The sequence below is a fragment of the Hirundo rustica genome, chromosome 25, assembly GCF_015227805.2.
Source record: "Hirundo rustica isolate bHirRus1 chromosome 25, bHirRus1.pri.v3, whole genome shotgun sequence".
Classification (NCBI taxonomy): Eukaryota; Metazoa; Chordata; class Aves; order Passeriformes; family Hirundinidae; genus Hirundo; species Hirundo rustica.
In genome coordinates this window covers 5724786-5749395 of record NC_053474.1, presented here as the reverse complement: position 1 = coordinate 5749395, position 24610 = coordinate 5724786, and the positions used below count along the sequence as shown (strand labels likewise).

The 24610-nt window shown below is 60.0% G+C and overlaps 2 protein-coding genes across 9 annotated transcripts in view; both read right to left on the bottom strand.

Moving 5' to 3' along the window:
* The window catches only part of SDC3 (syndecan 3), a 54157-nt gene extending 37405 nt beyond the window's left edge, over positions 1–16752 (bottom strand). Inside the window, exon 1 of the mRNA XM_040086146.2 lies at positions 16647–16752. Coding sequence (XP_039942080.1) covers positions 16647–16739 — 93 coding nt within the window. The 5' untranslated portion in view covers positions 16740–16752. The remainder of the gene's footprint in view (positions 1–16646) is intronic.
* Positions 16753–22043: 5291 nt separating this feature from the next.
* Positions 22044–24610, bottom strand: part of PUM1 (pumilio RNA binding family member 1) — a 94383-nt gene continuing 91816 nt past the window's right edge. For all 8 annotated transcript variants that reach the window (XM_040086024.2, XM_040086027.2, XM_040086031.2 and 5 more), the window contains one exon: positions 22044–24588. In XM_040086024.2, coding sequence (XP_039941958.1) covers positions 24457–24588 — 132 coding nt within the window. In that variant the 3' untranslated portion in view covers positions 22044–24456. The remainder of the gene's footprint in view (positions 24589–24610) is intronic.

Here is a 24610-nt window from a genome sequence, read left to right as displayed (position 1 = left end):
TGCATCCCCATTATTCCATTATCCCGTTATCCCTGTTATTCCCAAGCCTTCACCCCCATCCACTGCAGTGCATCCCCATTATTCCATTATCCCGTTATCCCTGTTATTCCCAAGCCTTCACCCCACCCACCGCAGTGCCATCCCCATTATTCCCTTATCCCCGTTATTAGCGGACTTTCACCCTCACCCATTGCGGTGCATCCCCGTTATCCCGTTATCCTGTTATCCCGTTATCCCCAGACTTTCACCCCCATCCCGCGGCTCCCGGGGGATGTGCGGCTGCTCCCGCCCGGATCCCGCCGGGCAGGGCCGGTGGGCTCAGAGCATCCATGGGGATTCATCCCGCGGCCGTTCCGGAGCCCTCCAGCTCCTCCACGGAGAGCCCCGCGCTCCACAGGCGCGCCCTCCACGCTTCGTTTTTGATTTTCTAAACCTTTTTTCAAGGCCGAGCAGAGAGCCAGCGGCTTTTCCCGGCGCCTCTGGGATGCTCCTGCCTTTCAGGGCCGCACAAACCGATTGGTTTCCGTGTGAACGCGGCTTTTTCCATTAAAGGGGGAAAAAAATAAGATCCAAGCCTAATCCAGCGCTGCCGGGCGTCTTCCCTCTCACAGGCGGCATCCACCTGCGGGGCTGCATTGGGGACGGCACTGGGAAGTCCCCGAGGGGAGAAATGCCAATATCTATTCCCCAACCTGTTGTTTCCCTCAGCAAACATCCAGGCAGGGAGGAGGCTCCTGCTCTTCCCGCAGCAGTGAGGGTTTCCAGCAGCCCGAGCCTGCTGCTGGGAATGTCCCTTCCTGACACCTTCGGTGTCACCTGTCCCGAGCTGCTCAACGACCCCGGTCTCGCCGGGGAATTAAAATTTATTGTTGGAGAGGGAAAACCGAACCCAACTCCGGCAGCTCTGGGATCCAGCCTGGGAGCAGCTGAGGAACAAATAAATTATGAGGGGGTTGGCTGCACCCGAGGCCTCTTCTCCCAGCAGAGCAGTTTAGTCCAGAGCCAGGTGCCTGAAAACACCACGGGAAGTGACAAACAGGAGCGGGGAAATGTCCTGCCCGGCCAGGGAGGAGTGAGGAGAAACCTCCTTCTGCTGAGGGGGTGCCCAGGGCAGTGCCCAGCACAGCAGCGACCCCGGGAGGGGACAGGGACCAGAATCCCAACAGTGGGAATGTCAGAGGGACTGGGACCTTTCCATGGGAATGGCACCAGCCTCTCCTCATGAGAATGGCACCAGCCTCTCCTCATGGGAATGGCACCAGCCTCTCCTCATGGGAATGGCACCAACATCTCCTCATGGGAATGGCACCAGCCTCTCCTCATGGGAATGGCACCAGCCTCTCCTCATGGGAATGGCACCAGCCTCTCCTCATGGGAATGGCACCAACATCTCCTCATGGAAATGGGCACCAACATCTCCTCATGGGAATGGCACCAACATCTCCTCATGGGAATGGCACCAGCCTCTCCTCATGGGAATGGCACCAACATCTCCTCATGGGAATGGCACCAACATCTCCTCATGGAAATGGGCACCAACATCTCCTCATGGGAATGGCACCAACATCTCCTCATGGGAATGGCACCAACATCTCCTCATGGGAATGGCACCAGCCTCTCCTCATGGGAATGGCACCAACATCTCCTCATGGGAATGGGCACCAACATCTCCTCATGGGAATGGCACCAGCCTCTCCTCATGGGAATGGCACCAGTGTGTCCTCATGGGAATGGCACCAGTGTGTCCTCATGGGAATGGCACCAGTGTGTCCTCATGGGAATGGCACCAACATCTCCTCATGGGAATGGCACCAACATCTCCTCATGGGAATGGCACCAACATCTCCTCATGGGAATGGCACCAGCCTCTCCTCATGGGAATGGCACCAGCCTCTCCTCATGGGAATGGCACCAGCCTCTCCTCATGGGAATGGCACCAACATCTCCTCATGGGAATGGCACCAGCCTCTCCTCATGGGAATGGCACCAGTGTCTCCTCATGGGAATAGGTGCCAGAATCCTTCCATGGAAACGGGCACCAGGATCTCCTTACTGGAATGGGTGCCAGGATTCTTCCAGGGGAATGGATACCAGCATCTCCACAGGGGAATGGGTCCCAAAATCCCACACAGGGAGAGGTACCAACACCCCCACATGGGAATGGGTCCCAAAATCCCCACAGAGGGACAGGCAGCAGCATTTCCATACAGAAGTAGGTTCCAGGATCGGGTCCCAGCATTTCCATGGAATGGTTCCAGTATCCCCAACAGGCCAGGTACCAGAATTTCCATATGGGAATGGCTCCCAGCCTCCCAGAGCAACACCCCCCAGCCAGGGAAATGAGAGCAGGGAACTCCATCCCAAGGGCATGTGAGCCCAGGGCACCGGGATTCCCTGGCAGCCACCAGCAGGAGAAGCTGCTCCTGTCACCCCAACCTCAGCTTCATCCTCCAGGGAGATGTCCCAGGCTCTGGGAGGAGCCGGGAAGACTGTGGCCCTGCAGTGACCATCCCTCACCACACACCAGCTTTTCCTCAAATTCTCCACTCCAAGAGCTGCAGGATCCACCTTGTGCTCGGAAAAGCACCCCCAGCTCTGGATCCCAGCAGGAAAATCTTAAAAACGGCACCATGGGAACTCTCAGAGCCTGGGGGGTGAAGGAAACACCCCAAAACCTGATTTCACAATGGGAAGATTTTCCCGTGGGTCCCATGGCCAGGGTGATCCCATTGGGAAGGATCATTGTTCCCAAAGCCAATTCCTGGGCTGAAACACTGACTGATCCCTCATTTTCATGTCCCACCAGGTCCACCTTCACTCCCACCGACTGAGCTCTTGGCAAACACTTCCCTACACGGCAGCCGGAGCAGGGGAATGTGTTCCTCCAGGTCCCCGTGGCCGTCACTCCCCAGCACCCTCCAGCTGCTTCTCCCAGCCCTGGATTTCCCCTCCAGGAATTTTCTTTCCTTTTTCACACCAGCTCTGAGCTGTGCCAGACAAGCCCCTGTTCCCAGACTTGGGGCAGGCAGAGCCTAAATCCACTCCCGATCCTGGATCCTGAACCTCCTCCTCACCCCAGAGCTCGCTCTGCTCCTCACTCAGGTTCTAACCTTTGCCAAAGAGAAAAAAAACATAATGAAAAAAATCCCCAAAGCCCTGATTTTCATGCAGGGAAGTGCAAAGCCTGAGCCGGCGAGCGTGACCTCGTGCCCTGCTGCCCGCTGGAGAAACAGCGGATTTTTCCTCTGGAAGATCCCGGGTCAAAACAAGCAGCAGCAGAATTCCCCCGATCCTCGGGATCTGGCTGTTTCCCTTCACCTCCCGCCCCATCCTCGCCCTGGCTGAGGGGAAGGAGCAGTCCCCACAGGATAAACCCCACCGCGGCACTGGGCAAGGTCGGATTTGGCGTTTCCCTAATTAGGAGCGAGCAGAGGCGGGCGGGAAGCACCGACCCCGCTCCGGCCCCGCTGCAAAACCCCGACAGAAAGAGGAACCCAATTAACTTCTCGCTGCCCTTTCCGTTCAGGGCAGAACTGAGGCGGGGATGTGTTTGGAGAGCAGCGAGGTCGGGTTTCAGAGCGGTTTGGGGGATCAGAGCTTGCCCCATCCTGTAGATGAACTTGGGGAGCCCAACCCCGGAGCTGAGGACAGGGAGCACCAGGATAACACACGAGCCGTGGATGTCGAGTTGGGCTTTTCTTTACTTTTTTTTTTTTTTTTTTTTTTTTTTTTTCCTCTCCTCTAATTGCTGCTGCTATTTTAACGGAGCCAGACATTTCCTTGACGAATCGCAAGGCCTATAAATGTTTGATGTCCCTCTCCCTCCACGCTCAGGCAGCAACTTCTGCCGGGGTTTGGGGGAAGAGAGGCCCGGACTGGAGCACCGGGATGGGACAGCGGCTGCAGGGGGAGGACCCGGCCCCGGATCCGCATGGAAAGGCTCCAGCACACCCCTCTGCTCCCGTCCTCTCCTCCCCACAGTTCCTGGAAGGAGATCCCACTGCCCAGCCTCCGTGCAATATGGCTTTGTGCTGCAGGAACCTAAATATAGAGCCTAAACCCTCCGGGGGCTTTGCTGCGCTCCGAGGTATTTATAGCTGCAGGCAAACTCCGGCTGGAAGGCTGGGAGCAGCTGGAATTGCTCCGAGGATGGATCCGGCCCTGGCTGCAGCAGGGATGGGGTTTTGGGGTGACCCCCCCTGCCTGGGCCAGCCCCGACCCCGCTGCTCCCCGCCCCGACCCCGTGGGAATCTCACCTGTGAGGTCTGGGGGAAGATTTGGGGTTTTAAGGCTGAACCCAGAGCAGAGAGGATGAGGCTGAGGAGCTCAGGCACAGCCCAGCTGCTGCTCTGCGGCTCCTCACAAAAATCCAGGCACCCAGTGCTCCAAAAGCGTTTTCTGGGAATGAGGAATTCACCCCTTGGAGCATCCAAAGCGGAGCTGGAGGGATGAAACAGTCCCTTCCTCCCAATCCTCAGTGTCCAGCCCGGCTCCTCTCCCATCCGTGCTCCTCACATCCTGATCTGACCTGATCCACCCGGGAATAACTCCGATCCACCCGGGATAACTCCGATCCACCTGGGGAAAACTCCGATCCACCTGGGGAAAACTCCGATCCACCTGGGGAAAACTCCGATCCACCCGGGATAACGCCGATCCACCCGGGATAACTCCGACCCACAGGGGATAACTCCGACCCACAGGGGATAACTCCGATCCACCCGGGATAACGCCGATCCACCTGGGATAACTCCGACCCACAGGGGATAACTCCGATCCACCCGGGATAACTCCGATCCACCTGGGGAAAACTCCGATCCACTGGGGGATAACTCCGACCCACCCGGGATAACTCCGACCCACCCGGGATAACTCCGATCCACCCGGGATAACTCCGATCCACCCGGGATAACTCCGATCCACCCGGGGGAAACTCCGATCCACCCGGGATAACTCCGATCCACCGGGGATAACTCCGATCCACCCGGGGGAAACTCCGATCCACCCGGGATAACTCCGATCCACCCGGGATAACTCCAACCCACCCGGGATAACTCCGATCCACCCGGGATAACTCCAACCCACCCGGGATAACTCCAACCCACCCGGGATAACTCCGACCCACCCGGGATAACTCCGACCCACCCGGGATAACTCCGATCCACCCGGGATAACTCCGATCCACCCGGGATAACTCCGATCCACCCGGGATAACTCCGGTCCACCCGGGATAACTCCGATCCACCCGGGATAACTCTGACCCACCCAGGATAACTCTGACCCACCCGGGATAACTCCGGTCCACCCGCGATAACTCCGATCCACCCGGGAAAACTCCGATCCACCGGGGATAACTCCGATCCACCCAGGGGAAAACTCCGATCCACCCGGGATAACTCCGATCCACCGGGGATAACTCCGATCCACCCGGGGGAAACTCCGACCCACCCGGGATAACTCCAATCCACCCGGGATAACTCCGATCCACCGGGGGAAAACTCCGATCCACTCGGTGGAAAACTCCGATCCACCCGGGATAACTCCGATCCACCCGGGATAACTCCGATCCACCCGGCGGAAAACTCCGACCCACCCGGGATAACTCCGACCCACCCGGGATAACTCCGACCCACCCGGGGGAAAACTCCGATCCACCGGGGATAACTCTGACCCACTCGGGATAACTCCGATCCACCCGGGATAACTCCGATCCACCCGGGATAACTCCGATCCACTGGGGGAAAACTCCGATCCACCCGGGATAACTCCGATCCACCCGGGGATAACTCTGATCCACCCGGGATAACTCCAACCCACCCGGGATAACTCCGATCCACTGGGGGAAAACTCCGATCCACCCGGGATAACTCCAATCCACGCGGGATAACTCCGATCCACGCGGGATAACTCCGATCCACCAGGGGATAACTCCGATCCACGCGGGATAACTCCGATCCACCCGGGATAACTCCGATCCACCCGGGATAACTCCGACCCACCCGGGATAACTCCGACCCACCCGGGATAACTCCGACCCACCCGGGATAACTCCGATCCACCCGGGATAACTCCGACCCACCCGGGATAACTCCGACCCACCCGGGGATAACTCCGATCCACCCGGGATAACTCCGACCCACCAGGGGATAACTCCAGCCGGAGGCAAGGAATGAGGGGGAGAGGGGTGGGGAGGCCCCGGGGCAGCACCACTTCCCGATGATGCAGGGATGGGAGCTCTGCATCCCAGCCCACTCCCCTTCCTGCCTGCGCTCCCTGGCAGCATCAGCAGCTGCTGGCTCGGCCTGGGGGATGTTTCCATCCAGGGATCCGGGATGAAAATATTCCACAGGTTTGACCCTGGGATCACAGACTCAGCCTTGGCTGGAGCTGGCAAGAGCAATCAGAAATGCTGGAGTTGGACCAGAAGGAAAGCCAGCAGGAAAATCCCCCCACTGGGGTTCCTGGGGCTGCCCTGCCTCTGGGATGATCCCAGCCCGACCCTCAGCCTCACCCCGGGCCGGTGGGACCAGCAGCCAAAAATCTCCCTGGGAAAAACCAATCACAAACCCCTGACAGAAATAAAGGATTTTCACCAGAACTCGGTCAGAGCCTGCACAGAAGAGCCCATGGGAATGATATTCCCAGATCCCTTCCCAGAGCAATCCCCAAGTGCTCCGGGCTGGAAGGAGCTCCCTGAGCAGGCAGCTCCAGAAAGTCACAGTTTAGCCCCAAACTCCTGTGCTGGGTGGGAGAGAGGAGCTGGAGCTGCTGCTCCCTGCAGCCCCGTCCCATCCCCGCCTGCTGCCTTCCCTGGAACCCCCATTTCCTCTTGCACCAGGGGCTGGTGTCCCTATGGACACAGGGATGTCCCTGTGAGGGACAATGGCCACCCCTGCCCACCCAGCCGTGCCACATTCATGGATTCTCCTTCCTCCTCCTCCTCCTGGCTGGCTGTTAAGAGCTCTTGCCATGGAAGATAGAGGGATTCAGGATGCTCCAAATCCAGGATCTGCTCCCATCCCCGCATCCCACCCACAGATGCCGCTGGCACCTTCCCTCTCCACCGCTGGGCATCAGCGCTGGTGGCTTTAGGGACATCCACGGGACACCTGGGGACACGCTGCCAGGGGCTGGCCATGCCGAGGGCCCAGCCCTCGAGATGGAGGAGCAGGGATCAATTAATCCAAATTAAGGGCAGGAAGGCAATGGGGGAGAAACAGCTGGGACACCCCAATTCCGGTGACATCCCCAAAATCCAGCCCAGCCCTGAGCCCCCAGCGCTGCAGGAAAGGTCCCAGGGCCAGGGGGGATCCTGGGATCCAAGGTCACAGTGATCCCAGGATCCAAGGTCACAGTGATCCTGGGATCCAAGGTCACAGTGATCCCGGGATCCAAGGTCACAGGGGGAATCTCTGGATCCAAGGTCACAGTGATCCCAGGATCCAAGGTCACAGGGGGAATCTCAGGATCCAAGGTCACAGTGATCCCAGGATCCAGGGGAACCCATCCCAGCTCCCACCTAAACCAGTTCATGACTGGTGAATGAGGAGAAACGGCTCCTCCCAGCTCCAGGGGAAACAAACCCCAGGAATTCCATGGATCTGGGGTTTTGGAACCTGGGTGTCCCGGTGGGATGCAATTCCCACATCCCAGAGGAGCCGGGGGGGGGATGAAGACGCCCCTTGACCAATAAACCCAGCCCAGGATCCCAGTTCATCCCAGTTCCCTGCCCTGGAGCCCCTGATGGATGCCCAGGTTCCCATCAGCCCTGTCCCTAATTAACTCCAGGGTAATTAACGCCGGGAGCCCCCAGGTTAGCAGGGGGTGTTTGTAATGATCCTCTGACAGAGGCAGCACTGAGGGCACTGACCTGCGGCCACTGGGGGCTAATTAGAGCCTAATTAGTGCTCATCAGAGCCCCCCCACACAGCCCGGGCTGGACTGCACTGAGCTGGGTGAGAAATCGGAATTATTAAACCAGCAAGGAATTGGAATTATTAAACCAGCAAGGAATTGGAATTATTAAACCAGCAAGGAATTGGAATTATTAAGTCCTGAATTTTTTCTGGAGGAGGAGGAGGAAGAGGTGACCGAGGCAGCGGTGACACCAAAGCCCAAAATCGCAGGGGCCTCACCACAAAAGGGAAACTCGGCCTTGGAGCTGCTTCCAGGGGGTCCCAGCTGCCTAAAATCCCCCCATTCCTTCCCCAAATCCCTGGCAGCTCTGGGAATTTCCACTGGGCTTTGGAGCAGCCCAGGCTCCCCCAGGTGCCGTCCCAGCTCCAAACCCTGATCCTGGCTGCAGGAGATCCCACACCTCCCTCACCTGGCACTGGAGCCCGAGGGAGAGGGGAAAGGAAAATCTGGATGATGCCATTCCCCAAAACCCCTCAAAAATGCTGGGAAAATTTACATTATCCTGGCTTTTTCTGCTTGATTTTCACTGGGTACACGGAGAAGTTCCCCAGGGACCCAATGGCCATTCCCAGCACCTGGGAAAGTTGTGAGGAGCCCAAATTTGCCTTAAAAAAGCTGGGAACGGTGGATTAACATCAAGTTTGGGGAAGTAAAGCTCCCTGTGTGCTCCCAGAGCTGCTGCCTCTGCAGGGAAAGCTGCTCGGGGAGGGACGCAAACACAGCGATCTCTGTTCCCTTCCAGCTTGACTTGCAAAAATGAGAAATAAATAAGATTTTTTTTTTTCTCTCTCTCTTTTAAATGACCGCTTTGGCCCCAAACTCCCACTCCCTTGCCCCAAAATGCGTTGGATTTTTGACATTTGCTGCCTGAGCGTCCCTCCCAACCCCCAAACCCTCAGCCAGCCCCCCCTTCCCTCAGCGGCTCTGAAACGGCTCCGTTCCCCTCCTCCTCCTCCAGAAAACTGCATTTTTTGGCAAACAAACTGTTTTGCCAACAAGTTGTGCTCCGTGCTGCCTGGGAGATGAGGCTTCTCCCGGCTTTTCCCAGTTTTCCCTGGCTCCAGCCCACTCCTCCCCACTGCAGGTCCCATTTGGGGCTGCAGCCAGGGGGGATTCGTGTCCCGGCTCCCCCACATTGAGGTTCCCCCCCTTTTTTTTTCCCTAAAAACAATCCCTGTTTCTCCAGCAGCCGGGGCAGGAGCGGCAGCCCTGAGGTTGCCGCTGTTATTTTTATCTTGAAAGAAAGAGTTTGAGCCGCGGCCAAGCTGCGCTGGGGGAAGGAGAGGCCAGAGATGTAAACACCCCCGTGGGCAGGGCAGGGGGAGCGGCCCGGCCCATCCCGATCCGGCCCGGCGCATCCTGATCCGGCCCGGCGCATCTCGATCCAGCCTGGCGCATCCCGATCCAGCCCGGCCCAACCCATCCCGATCTATCCCGACCATCCCGATCCATCCCATCCCATCCCATCCCATCCCACCCCATCCCATCCCATGGAACCCATCCCACCCCATCCCACCCCATCCCACCCCATCCCATCCCATCCCATCCCATCCCACCCCATCCCATCCCATGGAACCCATCCCACCCCATCCCATCCCATCCCATCCCACCCCATCCCATACATCCCATCCCATCCATCCCATCCCATCCCATCCCATCCCATCCCATCCCATCCCATCCCACCCCATCCCATGGATCCCATCCCATCCCATCCCATACATCCCATCCCGATCCAGCCCGGAGAGCGCTGCCATCGCCCGCCCCGGGGTGCTGAGGTGGAGAAGGAGGTTTGGGTCCCCCCAGCTCGGTGCTGTCCCCTCGGCGCAGAGCCACACTCGGGGTCAATGCTGCCTCAACCGCCCAGAATTAAATTCGAGTCGATTTTAACAAAAATCCTTGGAAGAACCAGCTCTAAAATCGCTTTCAGCATCCCGCAGGATGCCAGGTCCATCCCACCCCTTCCTGACCACAGACGGCCCCAGAGCACAGTTTGGGGGGCAGGTGCTGCACCCCAGGAGCCTCCTCTGCCTGGATCCAGCCGCATCCTTCCTTCCTTCCTTCCTTCCTTCCTTCCTTCCTTCCTTCCTTCCTTCCTTCCTTCCTTCCTTCCTGCCTTCCTGCCTTCCTGCCTTCCTGCCTTCCTGCCTTCCTTCCTTCCTTCCCACCTGGAATTCCAGCAGCTCCCGTCCTGGAGCTGCTCCGGAGGTCACCGAGACCCTCGGGAGCTCTGCACGAGCAGCTCGGCTTAAATGTCAAATTAATTAATGGGGAGAGGGAGGAGCGGCCACAAAAGCTCCGTGTTCCTCCTCCGCTCCCCCGAGCCGGGCCCGGCCGGGGAAACACCGCCCGGCATTCCCGTGGAAAATATTCCCCAACGGCATGGAGGGAACTGGGAACGGCACAGAACACTGGGGGAAACTGGGAATGGCACAGAACACGGGTGGGAAAACTGGGAATGGCACAGAACACGGGTGGGGAAACTGGGAACGGCACAGAACACTGGGGGAAACTGGGAATGGCACAGAACACTGGTGGGGAAACTGGGAATGGCACAGAACACGGGTGGGGAAACTGAGAATGGCACAGAACACTGGGGGAAACTGGGAATGGCACAGAACACCGGTGGGAAAACTGGGAACAGCACAGAACCTGGGTGGGAACTGGGAATGGCACAGAACACTGGGGGGAACTGGGAATGGCAGAGAACACTGGGGGAAACTGGGAATGGCACAGAACACGGGTGGGGAAACTGGGAATGGCACAGAACCTGTGTGGGAACTGGGAATGGCACAGAACACGGGTGGGGAAACTGGGAACAGCACAGAACACGGGTGGGAAAACTGGAAATGGCACAGAACACGGGTGGGAACTGGGAATGCCCAAAACACGGGGGGGAAACTGGGAATGGCACAGAACATGGGTGGGGAAACTGGGAATGGCACAGAACCTGTGTGGGAACTGGGAATGGCACAGAACACGGGTGGGGAAACTGGGAACAGCACAGAACACGGGTGGGAAAACTGGAAATGGCACAGAACACGGGTGGGAACTGGGAATGCCCAAAACACGGGGGGGAAACTGGGAATGGCACAGAACATGGGTGGGGAAACTGGGAATGGCACAGAACACTGGGGGAAACTGGGAATGGCACAGAACACTGGGGGAAACTGGGAATGGCACAGAACACTGGGGGAAACTGGGAATGGCACAGAACACGAGGAAAAATGGGAATGGCACAGAACACGGGGGAAAACGGAACAGGACAAAACACAGGTGAGAAACTGGGAATGGCACAGAACACTGGGGGAAACTGGGAATGGCACAGAACATGGGTGGGAACTGGGAATGGCACAGAACACGGGTGGGAAACGGAGAACGGCACAGAACACGGGTGGGAAACGGAGAACGGCACAGAACACGGGAGGGAAAACAGAACGGCACAGAACACGGGAAAGGCCCCGCTCCTCCCTCCACACCCGAGCCGTGGCTCCCGCGGCCGCTGCCGGGGCCGAGGTGACGCCGAGCAGGGCACGGTCCCGTCCTGCCCGCCAGGGGCTGGGGACATCCCTGCTCCGGGGGGGAAACCCTGCGGCGGCAGCTCCCGAGCCAAAGGAGCCCCGGGCCGGGTGGGGAGGATGAGGAGGGAGGGCAGAGGCACCTCCGTGCTCCCAGGACCGGCCCCGCCGCCCCTGGAGGGGGTTTCTCCTCCGAATGCCCGCTCCCCATCTCCCGAGCACCGACACTGCCGGGGCTGAGCCCCCAGCAGCAGAACAGCGGCAAAACCCGCCCGGAGCCGGGCAGGAGGAGAGGGTGTGCCCGGGCCAGGCCCGGAGAGCCCCGGGGGGACGGGGACACGGGGACACGGACACGGGGACACGGGGATGGGGATGGGGACACGGGGACAGGGACACGGACACGGGGACACGGGGATGGGGATGGGGACACGGGGACAGGGACGGGGACACGGACACGGGGACACAGGGACACGGACATGGGGACACAGACATGGGGACACGGACACGGGGACAGGGACGGGGACACGGACACCGGGACACGGACACGGGGACAGGGACGGGGACACGGGGATGGGGACAGGGTTGGGGACACGGACACGGGGACACAGGGACACAGGAACACAAGTACAAGGACACAGGGACGGGGACACGGGGACAGGGACACATGGGGATGGGGACACAACTGGACAGGGGGACAGAGACACACGGGGACAGGGACACGGACACGGGGACACGGGGATGGGGATGGGGACACGGGGACACGGGGACAGGGACGGGGACACGGACACGGGGACACAGGGACACGGACATGGGGACACAGACATGGGGACACGGACACGGGGACAGGGACGGGGACACGGACACGGGGACACGGACACGGGGACAGGGACGGGGACACGGGGATGGGGACAGGGTTGGGGACACGGACACGGGGACACAGGGACACAGGAACACAAGTACAAGGACACAGGGACGGGGACACGGGGACAGGGACACATGGGGATGGGGACACAACTGGACAGGGGGACAGAGACACACGGGGACACGGGGACAGGGACACGGGGACACGGACGGGGACAGGGACACGGGGATACGGGCACAGGGACAGGGACACACCAGGACACGGGGACACGGACACGGGGAGAGGGACACAGGGACACAGGGACACGGACTCAGGGACACACAGGGACAGGGACATGGACACACGGGGACAGCAGGAAGCCGAGCGGTGTTGCAGCCTCTGAGGGCTCGCAAGGGGAGGCTCCCGGCTCCCAGAGCCCCGCCGGGCCCGGCAGGGTTTGGTACCCGGCTCACGTCCCCCGCATTCCCCAGCCCCCGCTGCCGTCACCCGGGGCTGCCGCGCGTCCCCCGGGGAAAAGGAGCCGTGGGGACACTCGGGGACCTCGCCCCCACTGCCACTCACAGGCCGGGATACGAGGTGACAGCGGCCAGAGGACCCCGCACCCCCTGGGGAACCATTCCTTCATTCATTGATGTACTTTCTCCCTCATTTTCTCCATGGAAGAGGAAGGAGCTGGGGCTGGATGGGAGAGCTGGGCTGAACCCCGTGTGACCCCAGCTCACCCCCGGGGGCCGGGCTGAGCCCTGCAAACTCATCACACCGAACCCCACGGCACCCCCAAACCTCAGGAGAGACCCTCCCACGGCCCCAATTCCAGGCTGGAATCCAGGGAGCTGCCGTGAAAACTCCAGAAAACATCACGGGAATGAGGGTGTCCCGTGACCCCCCGGCCCTGGTGGGACCTGGAGCTGTGGGGAGGCTGAACCCCCCGGATCCCTGCAGGGCACGGGGTGCTTCACCCCAAAACTCTGCGGGGCCCGGAGGAATCTTTGTTCTCTTATCCCTCTGGACTGAGCCAAGGGAGGATCTGGAGGGATTTCCACAGGGAAACGCAATCCAGGACTGAATCCAGAGCATCCCCCTGCACAGGGAGCCCGGCCCCAGCTCCACGCCAGCGGGGACCTGTGGAAGGTCAGGGCCAATCATCGCTGTCGGTAATTCAGGTGATGAGCCGATCCCTAAGCTGGGCTCCGACAGCAGCCGGGGCCACACCAAAGCACCGGGACCCCCACGCTGGGGACCCCGGAGCCCCGGTGGCACTCAGGGCTGGCTGTGCCCACCCCCGCACAACCCACGGCCTGACCAAAGCTCATCAGCTGTAATTACGGCGGGCAGAGCTGCCTGCGCTGCCCGCCCTGCCCAGGTGTCCCCAGCGGCCCCCGGCTGTCACTCTGCTGCCAGCAGCCCGCTCTGCCTGCCCGGAGGAGGAGGAGGAGGAGGAGGAAGCAGCGATTGCCCAGGCTGTGTGTGTGGTCTGGCGGTCCCGGGAATCTCGGCTGAGCCCACCCTTGTCCCGGGAATCTCGGCTGATGCCTGGGGCTCCCTCGTCCCCTCTCCATCTCCAGCTCCAGAGGGATGAGGCAGGACCAGGGATGAGCTCGTGAGATCACAGCCAACCCCAAACCAGTCCAGGCACTGCTGGGAAAATCCCTGTGCCAGGGAGGGGTCCCGCCAGGAGCAGCCCGTGTCCCCCAGCTCTCCCACGCCGGCACACGAAGGGTTACAGGGACTGATTCCCGAGGGAATCCAGCCCAGCTTCCCCAAAGCCCGGGACAGCAGGAGATCAAAGGAAGGCACCAGTGCCGGGGAGGTGTCACAGCCAGCGAGGCTCCAGCCACGCCAGGGCCCTGCCCCTGTGTCCCTGACCCCATCCCTGTGTCCCTGTCCCTGTGTCCCTGTGTCCCTGTGTCCCTGGTGTCCCTGACCCCATCTCTGTGTCCCTGTCCCTGTGTCCCTGTCCCCATCCCTGTGTCCCTGTCCCTGTGTCCCTGTGTCCCTGTGTCCCTGGTGTCCCTGTCCCCATCCCTGTGTCCCTGTCCCTGTGTCCCTGTGTCCCTGTGTCCCTGTCCCCATCCCTGTGTCCCTGACCCCATCCCTGTGTCCCTGTGTCCCTGTCCCTGTGTCCCTGTGTCCATGTCCCCATCCCTGTGTCCCTGTGTCCCTGTCCCTGTCCCTGTGTCCCTGTGTCCCTGTCCCCGTCCCTGTGTCCCCATCCCTGTGTCCCCTTCCCTGTGTCCCCATCCCTGTGTCCCTGTCCCTGTGTCCCTGTCCCCATCCCGGTGTCCTGTCCCTGTGTCCCCGTCCCTGTCCCCGTCCCCATTCCCCCTCGATGGACACGGGTCTCGTCCCAGCGAGCTCACGGTGCGGGGCCAGCGGGGCTGGGGTCGCTCATCCGGGCCCCGCAGAGCAGCCGGGAGTGCTCCGGGTGCTGCTCCAGGGAAAGGTTCCCTGACAGAGCCCGGGATCCGGCACCGGGGCACGGAATCCCCGAATCCATCCCCATCCCGTGGTCAGGGATGTGCCGGAGCCCTCCCGGTGACACAAGGGAGGAGCCGGCTCTGTCCGAGGAGCAGGCAGGATTGGAAAGCTGCGGGGAAGGGGAGAGGAGAGGCCTTGACCCCGTCCCGGGGGAGGCAGCAGCTCCTCCGGCCCTTGGGAGCGTCCCGCATCCCATCGGCTCCGGCCCGGCGCTGACGAACCCCGCAGCCGGCCTCGATCCCCCCAGGAAACGCCGCCGACCTCACGCAGTAACCAGCGGCTCCAATTCCCCGAAAGGGGAAGGGGAAAGATCCTCTGGGGAGGATGGGCACCCCCGGAGCACCGCGCCCACCTCGCAGCCCCGGCCCGCCCGGGGTGGAGGGGAGCTCCCAGTGGGGCAGGGGCTTCCCTGGATCCACGGCAGAGGGAAAACCGTGCCGAGGAGCGCGCCCTGGGATCCAGGGCCGTGCGGATCCGCAGGAGGAGCGGCGGGAGCCTCTCACGTCCCCTCAGAGACTCCGAAGTTGTGTCTCTATTGCAGAGGGGCAGAGCTGCTGCCGGGAGAGCCGGGAGAGCTCCCCTCGGGCAGAGGTGGGGGAGGCGGCCCGGGGCACCCCAAACCCGAGCCCCGGGAGGAGGGGATGAGCTCTGGGCGATTCAGTGCAGCAGCCAGGCCCTGGGGCTTCTTCCCCGCTTAAAGAGAGGAGGAGGAGGAGCAGCCTTCCTCCCCAGCACCCTCTCCCGCTGCTCCCGGGCTGGGGGGGAAAGCATCCTCTGGCTCCTTCCCGGAGAGCATCCCCCAAAAAGCAGAGAGCGCCCCAAAACTCCAGCGCCGGGCTCGTGGCAGGGAGGTTCCCACGGACCCCAGGATCCCACGGACATCCCCCCAGGCCGAGGCGGCGGTGGGAGCAGCAGTTTTGGAAGTGCCACGAGGACCCCCAGCCCCTTCTCCTCCGGCCACGCGGAAGGGGAAGAGCGGGCGCTGCCCGCGCAGCCCGGGCTGCATCTGCCGCCCCCCGCGCCGGCAGGGGCTGCGGGAGGGGAGGGGGAAGCAGAGGGGAAGGATGGGGGGCAAGTTTCAGCTGCCCCCGAGCAGCAGCGGGGGGCTCCTCCCTCTCCGCCCCTCAGGGAGATTTTTCAAGGCGTGTTTCCCCACGACCTTCAAACGGCGGCCGCCCGCAGCCCCCTCCCCACGGCCGCCACCCCGCCCGGCGCCGCCCGGGGGTCGCAGGGGAGGGGACAGCCCCGGGGGCAGCGCCTGCTGGGCTCGGGGGGCTCCGCGGGGAGCGGAACCCTCGGGAGCTGGGGGACCCCGCGGCGGGGTGCGGGTCCGGGGGTGCCGCCCCCCCGCGCTGCCGGACCCCGCACGGTGCCGGTTCGCCCCGGTGCCGCTGCCGGCCCCACGCCCCCCGCCCGCTGCCGGGGCTCGCACGGTACCGGGGCCGGTTCCGGATCGGTGCCGCTGCCCGGGGCCGGCCCGTGAACGCTGCCGGTGCCACCGCACGCAGCCCCGCTCCCCGCGGTACCGATCCACGCGCTGTGCCGGGGCCGGTCCCACCCCCTGCCCGCGGCGGCTCATCCGCGGGGCCGCTGCTGCCGGTGCCGGTGCCGGTCCCCGCTGACCCCTCCCGGTGTCGGTGCCGGTACCGGTGCCCACTGACCCCTCCCCGTGCCGGTGCCGGTGCCCGCTGACCCCTCCCGGTGCCGGTCCCCGCTGACCCCCGCCCCGCACCGGTCCCCGCCGCCCCCTCCCGGTGCCGATGCCGATCGCTGCCCTCAGCCCCGCTCGGTGCCGGTCCCCGCCGCCCTCGCCGCGGTTCCGCTGTCCCCCGCTCGGCCCCGGGCCGCGCCCCCGCCGCTGCCCCCGCACTCACCAGCGCTGCGCGGGCGCCCAGCAGCAGCAGCAGCAGCAGCAGCGGGAGGCTCCGCAGCCCCCGGGGCGCCGGCGGCGGCACCTCCCCGGGCATCTTCCTGCCGCAAGGACGCTGCCGGCGGCGGGAGGCGGCGGCGGGGGCGGGGAAGGGCCTTTGTTGCCGCCGCCCGCGGGAGGCGGGCGCTGGGTGCGGGCGCTGGGTGCGGGAGATGGGTGCGGGGCCGCCGCCGCCGCCGCGCCGCCCTCCCGGCCCCGCCGCGCCCCCCCCGAGCCCCCGCCGCCGCCCCGCCCCGGCCCCGCACGGCCACGGCCCGGGGACGGCGCGGGGGGAACGGGGGAGGAGCCTGGGGGCGACCAAAGGGGGCCGGGGTGGGTGGGGGGAGCTTGGGGGACAGATTGGGGGGGACCTGGGACAGATGGGGGGAGCTTGGGAGACAGCTGCAGGGGCTCTGGGGGACCCTGGGGTAGGTGGGGAGGAGCACGGGGGACACGTGGGGGGGGTGTCCGGGGCGGGCTGGGGGGCGGCGTGGGGTAAATGAGGGGGGACCATGGGGACGTGGGGGGGTCTGGGTCAGACTGGGGGATGCTGGGGTTGGAGAGGGGAGAACTGGAGGGGTCTGGGGTAGGTGAAGGGGACCGTGGGTTAAATGGGGAGAGCCCGGGACAGACGGGAGGGAACATGGGGGGTGTGTAAGGGGGACCTGGGGCAGACTGGGGGCGGTCAGGGACAGCTGGGGAGGGATCTGGGGTAGATGGGATGCACTGGAACGGGCAAAGGAGGGAACCGGGGCAAACTGGGAGCAGCCTGGGGTATGTACGGGGGGAACTGGGGCAGACTGGGAAGATCCAGGCAGAGAGAGGAGGGTCTGGGGGCAGCTGGGGGAGCCCCAGGTGGTGTTTGGGACACGTGGGGGTGCCCAGGGATGGATGGGAGGGGAAAACCTTCAGGCACTCTGGGAATCACTCTCTGGCTGACAGCCTCAGCAGCCTCAGTTTCCCCATTCAAAACCCCGCTCTGACAGTGGGATCAGAGGGACAGAGACTCCACACACCTGCCGGGCGTTCCTGGAGTGGCTCTGCCCTGAATTTGGGGGTTTGGTCACCCCGAGGAGCCCTGGGGGCGGTGTGGCTGTGGGTGAGCTGGGAGCAGATGGATGGGATGGGAATGAGCCATTTCCACACACGTGGAATTCTCCCTTCCTGCGAAGGGCCTAAAAATAAACTCGGGTTCTCATCAACCCCCTCCTTTACCTTCAAAATACAGCCCGGGAAGAGGCTCGGGAGGCAGGGGAGGTTACTGGGACAAAGGAGGGGAAAGCAGCCAAATTCAGCCCGAAATGGAGCTGAACCCTGGAGGAGCTGGGACACGGCTCCCCACAAATCCCCCACCGAGGATCCCCCACTGCCCCTGGGACTGGGAACTCAGGAATCGCCTGGGGAGGGAGTGGGAAATAGCACGGGGGGCTCTGGGGGGCCCCACCTGAGTGACTCCGCTCGGTTTTAATTGTCCTGCAATTAGCAGAATCCCAATTAATTTTTTCAAGTGCATTTATAGGAGTTAGAAGTGGGGGGGCAAAACCCAGGGAGAGGTGAGGGGGGGGTCCCCAGGGCTGGGGGAGTCCCTGGGGCGGGGGGCCAAGAGGGGGACCCGGGGGCATCCCTGGGATACTGGGGGGGCAGAGAGGGGGGATCCCCGGGACAGGGGCGAGACCCCGGAGCAGCGGGGGTCCCATGCAGGGGGCCTGGGGGCGTCCCTGGGGTCATGGGGGGGGTCTGGGGACAGGAGGTGGCTCTGGGGCAGGGGCAGTACCGGGCTGGGGTGGGGGAGTCCCAGGGGCACCGGGACACCCGGGAGGTGTCACAGGGCAGGGAGGTGTCACAGGGCAGGGGTGCCCGGGGACAGAGGGGGATCCCCAGGCCTGGGGCTGCTGTCCCCATGCAGGGTGTCCCCGTGCCGGGGATGTCCCCATACAGGGGGTGTCCCCACACTGAGGGTCCCGGTGCAGGGATGCTCTCCCCATACAGGGATGTTGCCCCCATACAGGGGTGTTGTCCCCATGCAGGGGTGATGTCCCCACACGCGGCTGTTGTCCCCACCCAGCACTCTTGTCCCCACGCGGGGTCCCGGTGCAGGGATGCTGTCCCACACCCAGGGCTCTTGTCCCCACGTGGGGATGCTGTCCCACACCCAGGGCTCTTGTCCCCACGCAGGGATGCTGTCCCACACCCAGGGCTCTTGTCCCCACATAGGGGTGCTGTCCCACACCCAGGGCTCTTGTCCCCACGCAGGGATGCTGTCCCACACCCAAGGCTCTTGTCCCCACGCAGGGGTGCTGTCCCACACCCAGGGCTCTTGTCCCCACGCAGGGATGCTGTCCCACGCCCAGGGCTCTTGTCCCCACGCAGGGGTGCTGTCCCACACCCAGGGCTCTTGTCCCCACGCAGGGATGCTGTCCCACGCCCAGGGCTCTTGTCCCCACGCGGGTCCCGCCCGCAGCCCGGCCCGGGCGCGTTGCTGGAGCTGCAGCGCCCCGCCGTGGCCGCCGCCGTCCCTGCAGGGAGCGAGGGGCGCTGCCGCCGGGTCCCCGTCCCTCGCTCCGGTCCCCGTCCTCGCTCCGGTCCCCTCGTGTCCCCTCGCGTCCCTCGGGCCCCGGGCGGTGCCACGGGACAAGGGCTGTCGCGGGGGTCCCGCCTGAGGTGACGTTCCCTTCGCGTCCCTCCTCCGGCAGCAGCCAGCGGCCGTGCCCAGCCGGGACCGGAGCGGGGCCAGCGCGGAGCGCCCGTGTCCTGCCCGGGCCGTGTCACCCCTGTCACCGGGCACGGCCGGGAGCTCTGCGTGACACCTCGGGGTGCCCGGGGCTGAGCCCGGACCCGCAGGAGCCTGGAGGAACAAACACAGAGCCCGGGCACGCTGCCCTCCCTCTCCAGCCTGAACTGAACGCTCAGTGCTGAATTAAACATTCAAAAATAGATTTATATCTCTTGTTTTCACCGTGTTTGTCCCCAAACCTGCACCTGGCTGAGCTCCACAGGCACCACCAGAGAAATGAGGCGGTGAAGAGCTCAGAGACACCCGAAGAGCCCCCAAACCCCAAAGGATGAGTGCCCGTGCCCCTGGCGGCTCGGGGCGATGCTGGGGCACAGAGTGGATTCAAAGCTGGGCAGAAACGGGGTGAAACCCCAAATCGGCTGAATTTAATATCAATGGGGCAGGAAAAGATCAGTTCCAGAGCAGGGTTCCAGATCAATCCCAGTGTGGGGTCCCAGATCAATCCCAGTTCAGGGTCCCAGACCATTCCCAGTTTAGGGTCCCAGATCATTCCCAGTTTAGGGTCCCAGATCATTCCCAGTTTAGGATCCCAGATCATTCCCAGTTTAGGGTCCCAGATCATTCCCAGTTTAGGGTCCCAGATCATTCCCAGTTTAGGGTCCCAGATCATTCCCAGTGTGGGGTCCCAGATCAATCCCAGTTCAGGGTCCCAGATCAATCCCAGTTTAGGGTCCCAGATCATTCCCAGCACAGGGTTTCAGATCAATCCCAGTTTAGGATCCCAGATCAATCCCAGTTTAGGGTCCCAGATCATTCCCTGTTCAGGGTCCCAGATCATTCCCAGTTTAGGGTCCCAGATCAATCCCAGTTCAGGGTCCCAGTTCATTCCCAGTTTAGGGTCCCAGATCATTCCCAGTTTAGGATCCCAGATCATTCCCTGTTCAGGATCCCAGATCATTCCCAGTGTGGGGTCCCAGATCATTCCCAGTTTAGGGTCCCAGATCACTCCCAGTTTAGGGTCCCAGACCATTCCCAGTTTAGGGTCCCAGATCATTCCCAGTTCAGGATCCCAGATCATTCCCAGTTTAGGGTCCCAGATCATTCCCTGTTCAGGATCCCAGATCATTCCCAGTTTAGGGTCCCAGATCATTCCCAGCACAGGGTTTCAGCTCAATCCCAGTGTGGGGTCTCAGTTCATTCCCAGTTCAGGGTCCCAAGGTGCTGACCCTGCTGAGGGGTGGAAATGGGACATGAGAAGAGTCTGGGTTTCAAATCCCTCCCCTTCCACGTGTTGAACCAAATGAAGTAATTTCCTGTGAAATGGGCATTTTCTTCCCTCCGTCACTTGGCCACACGTGGCTCTGCCACCGCGAGTTCCCGTTTCCTCGGCATTCCCCAGATGTCCATCTGGAAAAGGGTTTTGAAATGCAGCAAAGGGATGGGGAAAGTCCCAGATGCTGCAAATGGGGGAAACTGCTGGGAAGGAGAGGCCGATTTCACACGGGGAAAAACGGGCAGCTGGAGCTTCCCAAAATAGGGAATTGGAGGGAATAAAAGAGACCAGGAAATCACGGGGGCAGCAGGGGGTGAGTGGGGGCAGAACCACCAGCTCCGTGGGGCAGCCTGGAGAGGTGGGAGGACAAAAAGAAACCACGGGGGGAAGGGCCAGGGAGAGAATTCCTGCCCAATCTCCCATGCAGCGCTGCCCTCTGGCACTGGGAGCCATTCCCTGTGTCCTGTCCCTCCAGGCCTTGTCCCCAGTCCCTCTGCAGCTCTCCTGGAGCCCCTTTAGGCCCTGCCAGGGGCTCGGAGCTCTCCCTGGAGCCTTCTCCTCTCCAGGGGAGCACCCCCAGCTCTCCCAGCCTGGCTCCAGAGGGGCTCCAGCCCTGGAGCAGCTCCGTGGATTCCTCTGGGCTCTCTCCAGCAGCTCCAAATCCTGGGTTTTGGGGGCTCCAGGGCTGGGGCAGCTCTGCGGGTGGGGTCTCAGGAGGTTCCCCCATCCCTGTGCCCCAGGGAGCCCGTTCAGGATGGGCCCCAATCCTCCACACCGAAATCATCTCCGGGTGTTTCCTCCCTGCCAAAATCGTCAGACTCAAAACCAGAGCAGGAACAAACGTTAGAGCCCCTTTGCTCTGCTCTCCATCCCAACCCTCCAGCACAGCTCCAGCCCTTCCCTGTGTCCTGCTCCTGCCCCTGGACCGAAACTCCAAACTCCAATTATTCCATGAAAAGCAGAGCCCCAAACCTTTCCCTGTGTCCTGTGTCTGGATTGAAGCTCCAAACTCCAACTAGAATTATTCCATGAAAAGCAGAGCCCCAAACCCTTCCAAGAGCTCCAAACTCCAATTATTCCATGAAAAGCAGAGCCCCAAACCCTTCCCTGTGTCCTGTGTCTGGATTGAAGCTCCAAACTCCAACTAGAATTCCATGAAAAGCAGAGCCCCAAACCCTTCCCGTGTCTGGATTGAAGCTCCAAAACTCCAATTATTCCATGAAAAGCAGAGCCCCAAACCCTTCCAAGAGCTCCAAAACTCCAATTATTCCATGAAAAGCTCCAAACCCTTCCCTGTGTCCTGCCCCGGGCCTGAGGCTCCAAACTCCAACCAGTGATTCCACGAAACCCGGAGCCAGATTCCAAAGTTCTGTATTTTTCAAAATAAAGATCACACGTTGTTTAGAGACAATCTACACAAGAGTTACAAAAAATAGTCGCCCAGGCAGAAGCATACACAGGTTTGTTAATTATACACATATGGTTACAAGTGTGCTTGCAAAAAAGTTCATTGGAAATATACACAAGGCTCTGTAAATGTACACCGTGTAGTGTTACAATTCTATATTCAAACGAGGAAAATTGACAGTATGTTACATTCACTTACAAGTAGACAAAATGCAAAATACAGTTCATCTTCTGTACAAAAAAGGGGGAGGTGATTCACACTTTACAAGGTGAAAAGGGGGCTCTGATTGTAAGGAAAACTAGGGGGGGGGCTGTACTTTTGCACTTTTTTGTTTCTTACTGTCACAAAAGAAGCAAAACATTACTTTGTAAGATTCAAAAAAACACTATCTGGAACTGAATCAGGTCTGTAGAACATTTAGAAAGGATCTCTACCGTCCAACTAGGTGACAAATAAAACCAAGCAGTTTATTTTTCTTCCTTTTTTTTTTTTGTTTTTTTTTTTTGTTGTTGTTTTTAAACATTAACTAGGCTGTATAAAGAGAACATTTCCTTCAAAAGAAAAAATTTACTTCTGGTTGAAATTACAATTTACAATATACAACACTATATGCTACGACCATAAAAGGTGTGAATATACACTGAAATGCACAGGTTTTGCTAAATTCTTTTTTTTTTCCTGTTTTCTTACCAAAAAACGGGTTTTTATGTCGATTCAAACTTCTCCACATTTACATTACAGAGGTTTACAAATGTACAATTGTACAGTCAGAAGTATGTTCCACTACTAGGGTACATTATAGATACAGATCAGACATCAAAACAAGAAAATACTACAAATTTTTATATATGTAAAGTCTACACCAAGTATACACTATATATTTATAGAAGCAAGACCAAAGCCGAGTTGGATTTTTTTTTTTGTCGTCGTTGTTTTTCCTCATGCTAAATAATCAAATTTTGTCTCTCCAGGTGAAAAGAGGAGTGGGCATTAAAAAAAAAAAAATCCCAAAAATCCTCCACTTTAAAATCGCCTCTGGGTGTTTTGTCAAAAACGCCAGCTAAGCTCCCCTCCTTCAGCACGTCAAGAGTCACAAATAAAATAGAAATAAAGCCATTAAAAAGTCCCCAAAAACGGAATTTTTGGTGTCTTTGCTTAAAACCGAACTTTAGCAAGCTGAATTTTTTCTCTTTTCAGTATTTTTTACCAGTGGTGTCACTGAACTAAAACCCCAGCTTCTCGCTGATTTTTGGGCTAAAAGGAGGTTAAAAAAAAAAACAACCCAAAAACCAAAAAGGTATTTGCAAAAAAAACCTATGAATTAAAAACGGGTTTGTTCTGGTTTTTTTCCCTGTTTTGTTTGTTTGTTGTCTTCAAACCGACCACCCTGAAAGTCTCCACATTTGGAATATAGATACAACAGTGAACAAAAATGTGGCCTTCCATGTACATCTGAGACCTATGTACAAGAATTCTATACACCAGTAAAACAGCAGGGCAATCCGTTAATTAAAAAAAATAATTAGTACTTGTTATGCGTAATAAAATTAAAGAAATTTACAAAGGCTTCTCTTTTTTTTTTTTTTTCTTGCTTTTTTTTTTTTTTCTTTTTTCTGCTTTTCTCTGTTGGTTGTTTTTTGTGGGTTTTTTTTGGTGGGTTTCGTTCGTTTGCATGTGTATTATATATATATATTTTTTTTTTTAAGCAACCGTTGCGGGATGGATTTTGGGATGGGATTTTGGGGTGGATTGTGGGATTTGGGGGGGGATTGTGGGATGGATTGTGGGATGGATTCTTGGGGTGGATTCCTGGGATGGATTCTTGGGATGGATTCTTGGGGTGGATTCTTGGGGTGGATTCTTGGGATGGATTCCTGGGGTGGATTCCTGGGATGGATTCTTGGGATGGATTCTTGGGATGGATTCTTGGGATGGATTCTTGGGGTGGATTCTTGGGGTGGATTCTTGGGATGGATTCTTGGGGTGGATTCCTGGGGTGGATTCCTTGGGGTGGATTCCTTGGGGTGGATTCCTTGGGGTGGATTCCTGGGGTGGATTCCTTGGGGTGGATTCCTGGGATGGATTCCTTGGGGTGGATTCCTGGGGTGGATTCCTTGGGATGGATTCTTGGGGTGGATTCTTGGGGTGGATTCTTGGGATGGATTCCTTGGGGTGGATTCCTTGGGATGGATTCTTGGGGTGGATTCCTGGGGTGGATTCCTTGGGATGGATTCTTGGGGTGGATTCCTGGGGTGGATTCTTGGGATGGATTCTTGGGATGGATTCCTGGGGTGGATTCCTGGGGTGGATTCCTGGGGTGGATTCCTGGGATCCCGGAGTGGCTCTGGGGCGGGCCCTGCTCAGATGATGCCGTTGGGGGGGCCGCAGATGGGCCCCAAATCCACCCCGTTTTTCATGTAGTACTTCTCCAGCTTGGCCAGGATGTGCTTCCCGTAGGTGTACTTGCGCAGCGTGGCGATGTGGGGCCGGATCTGCCGGGGGAGAGCAGGAAAA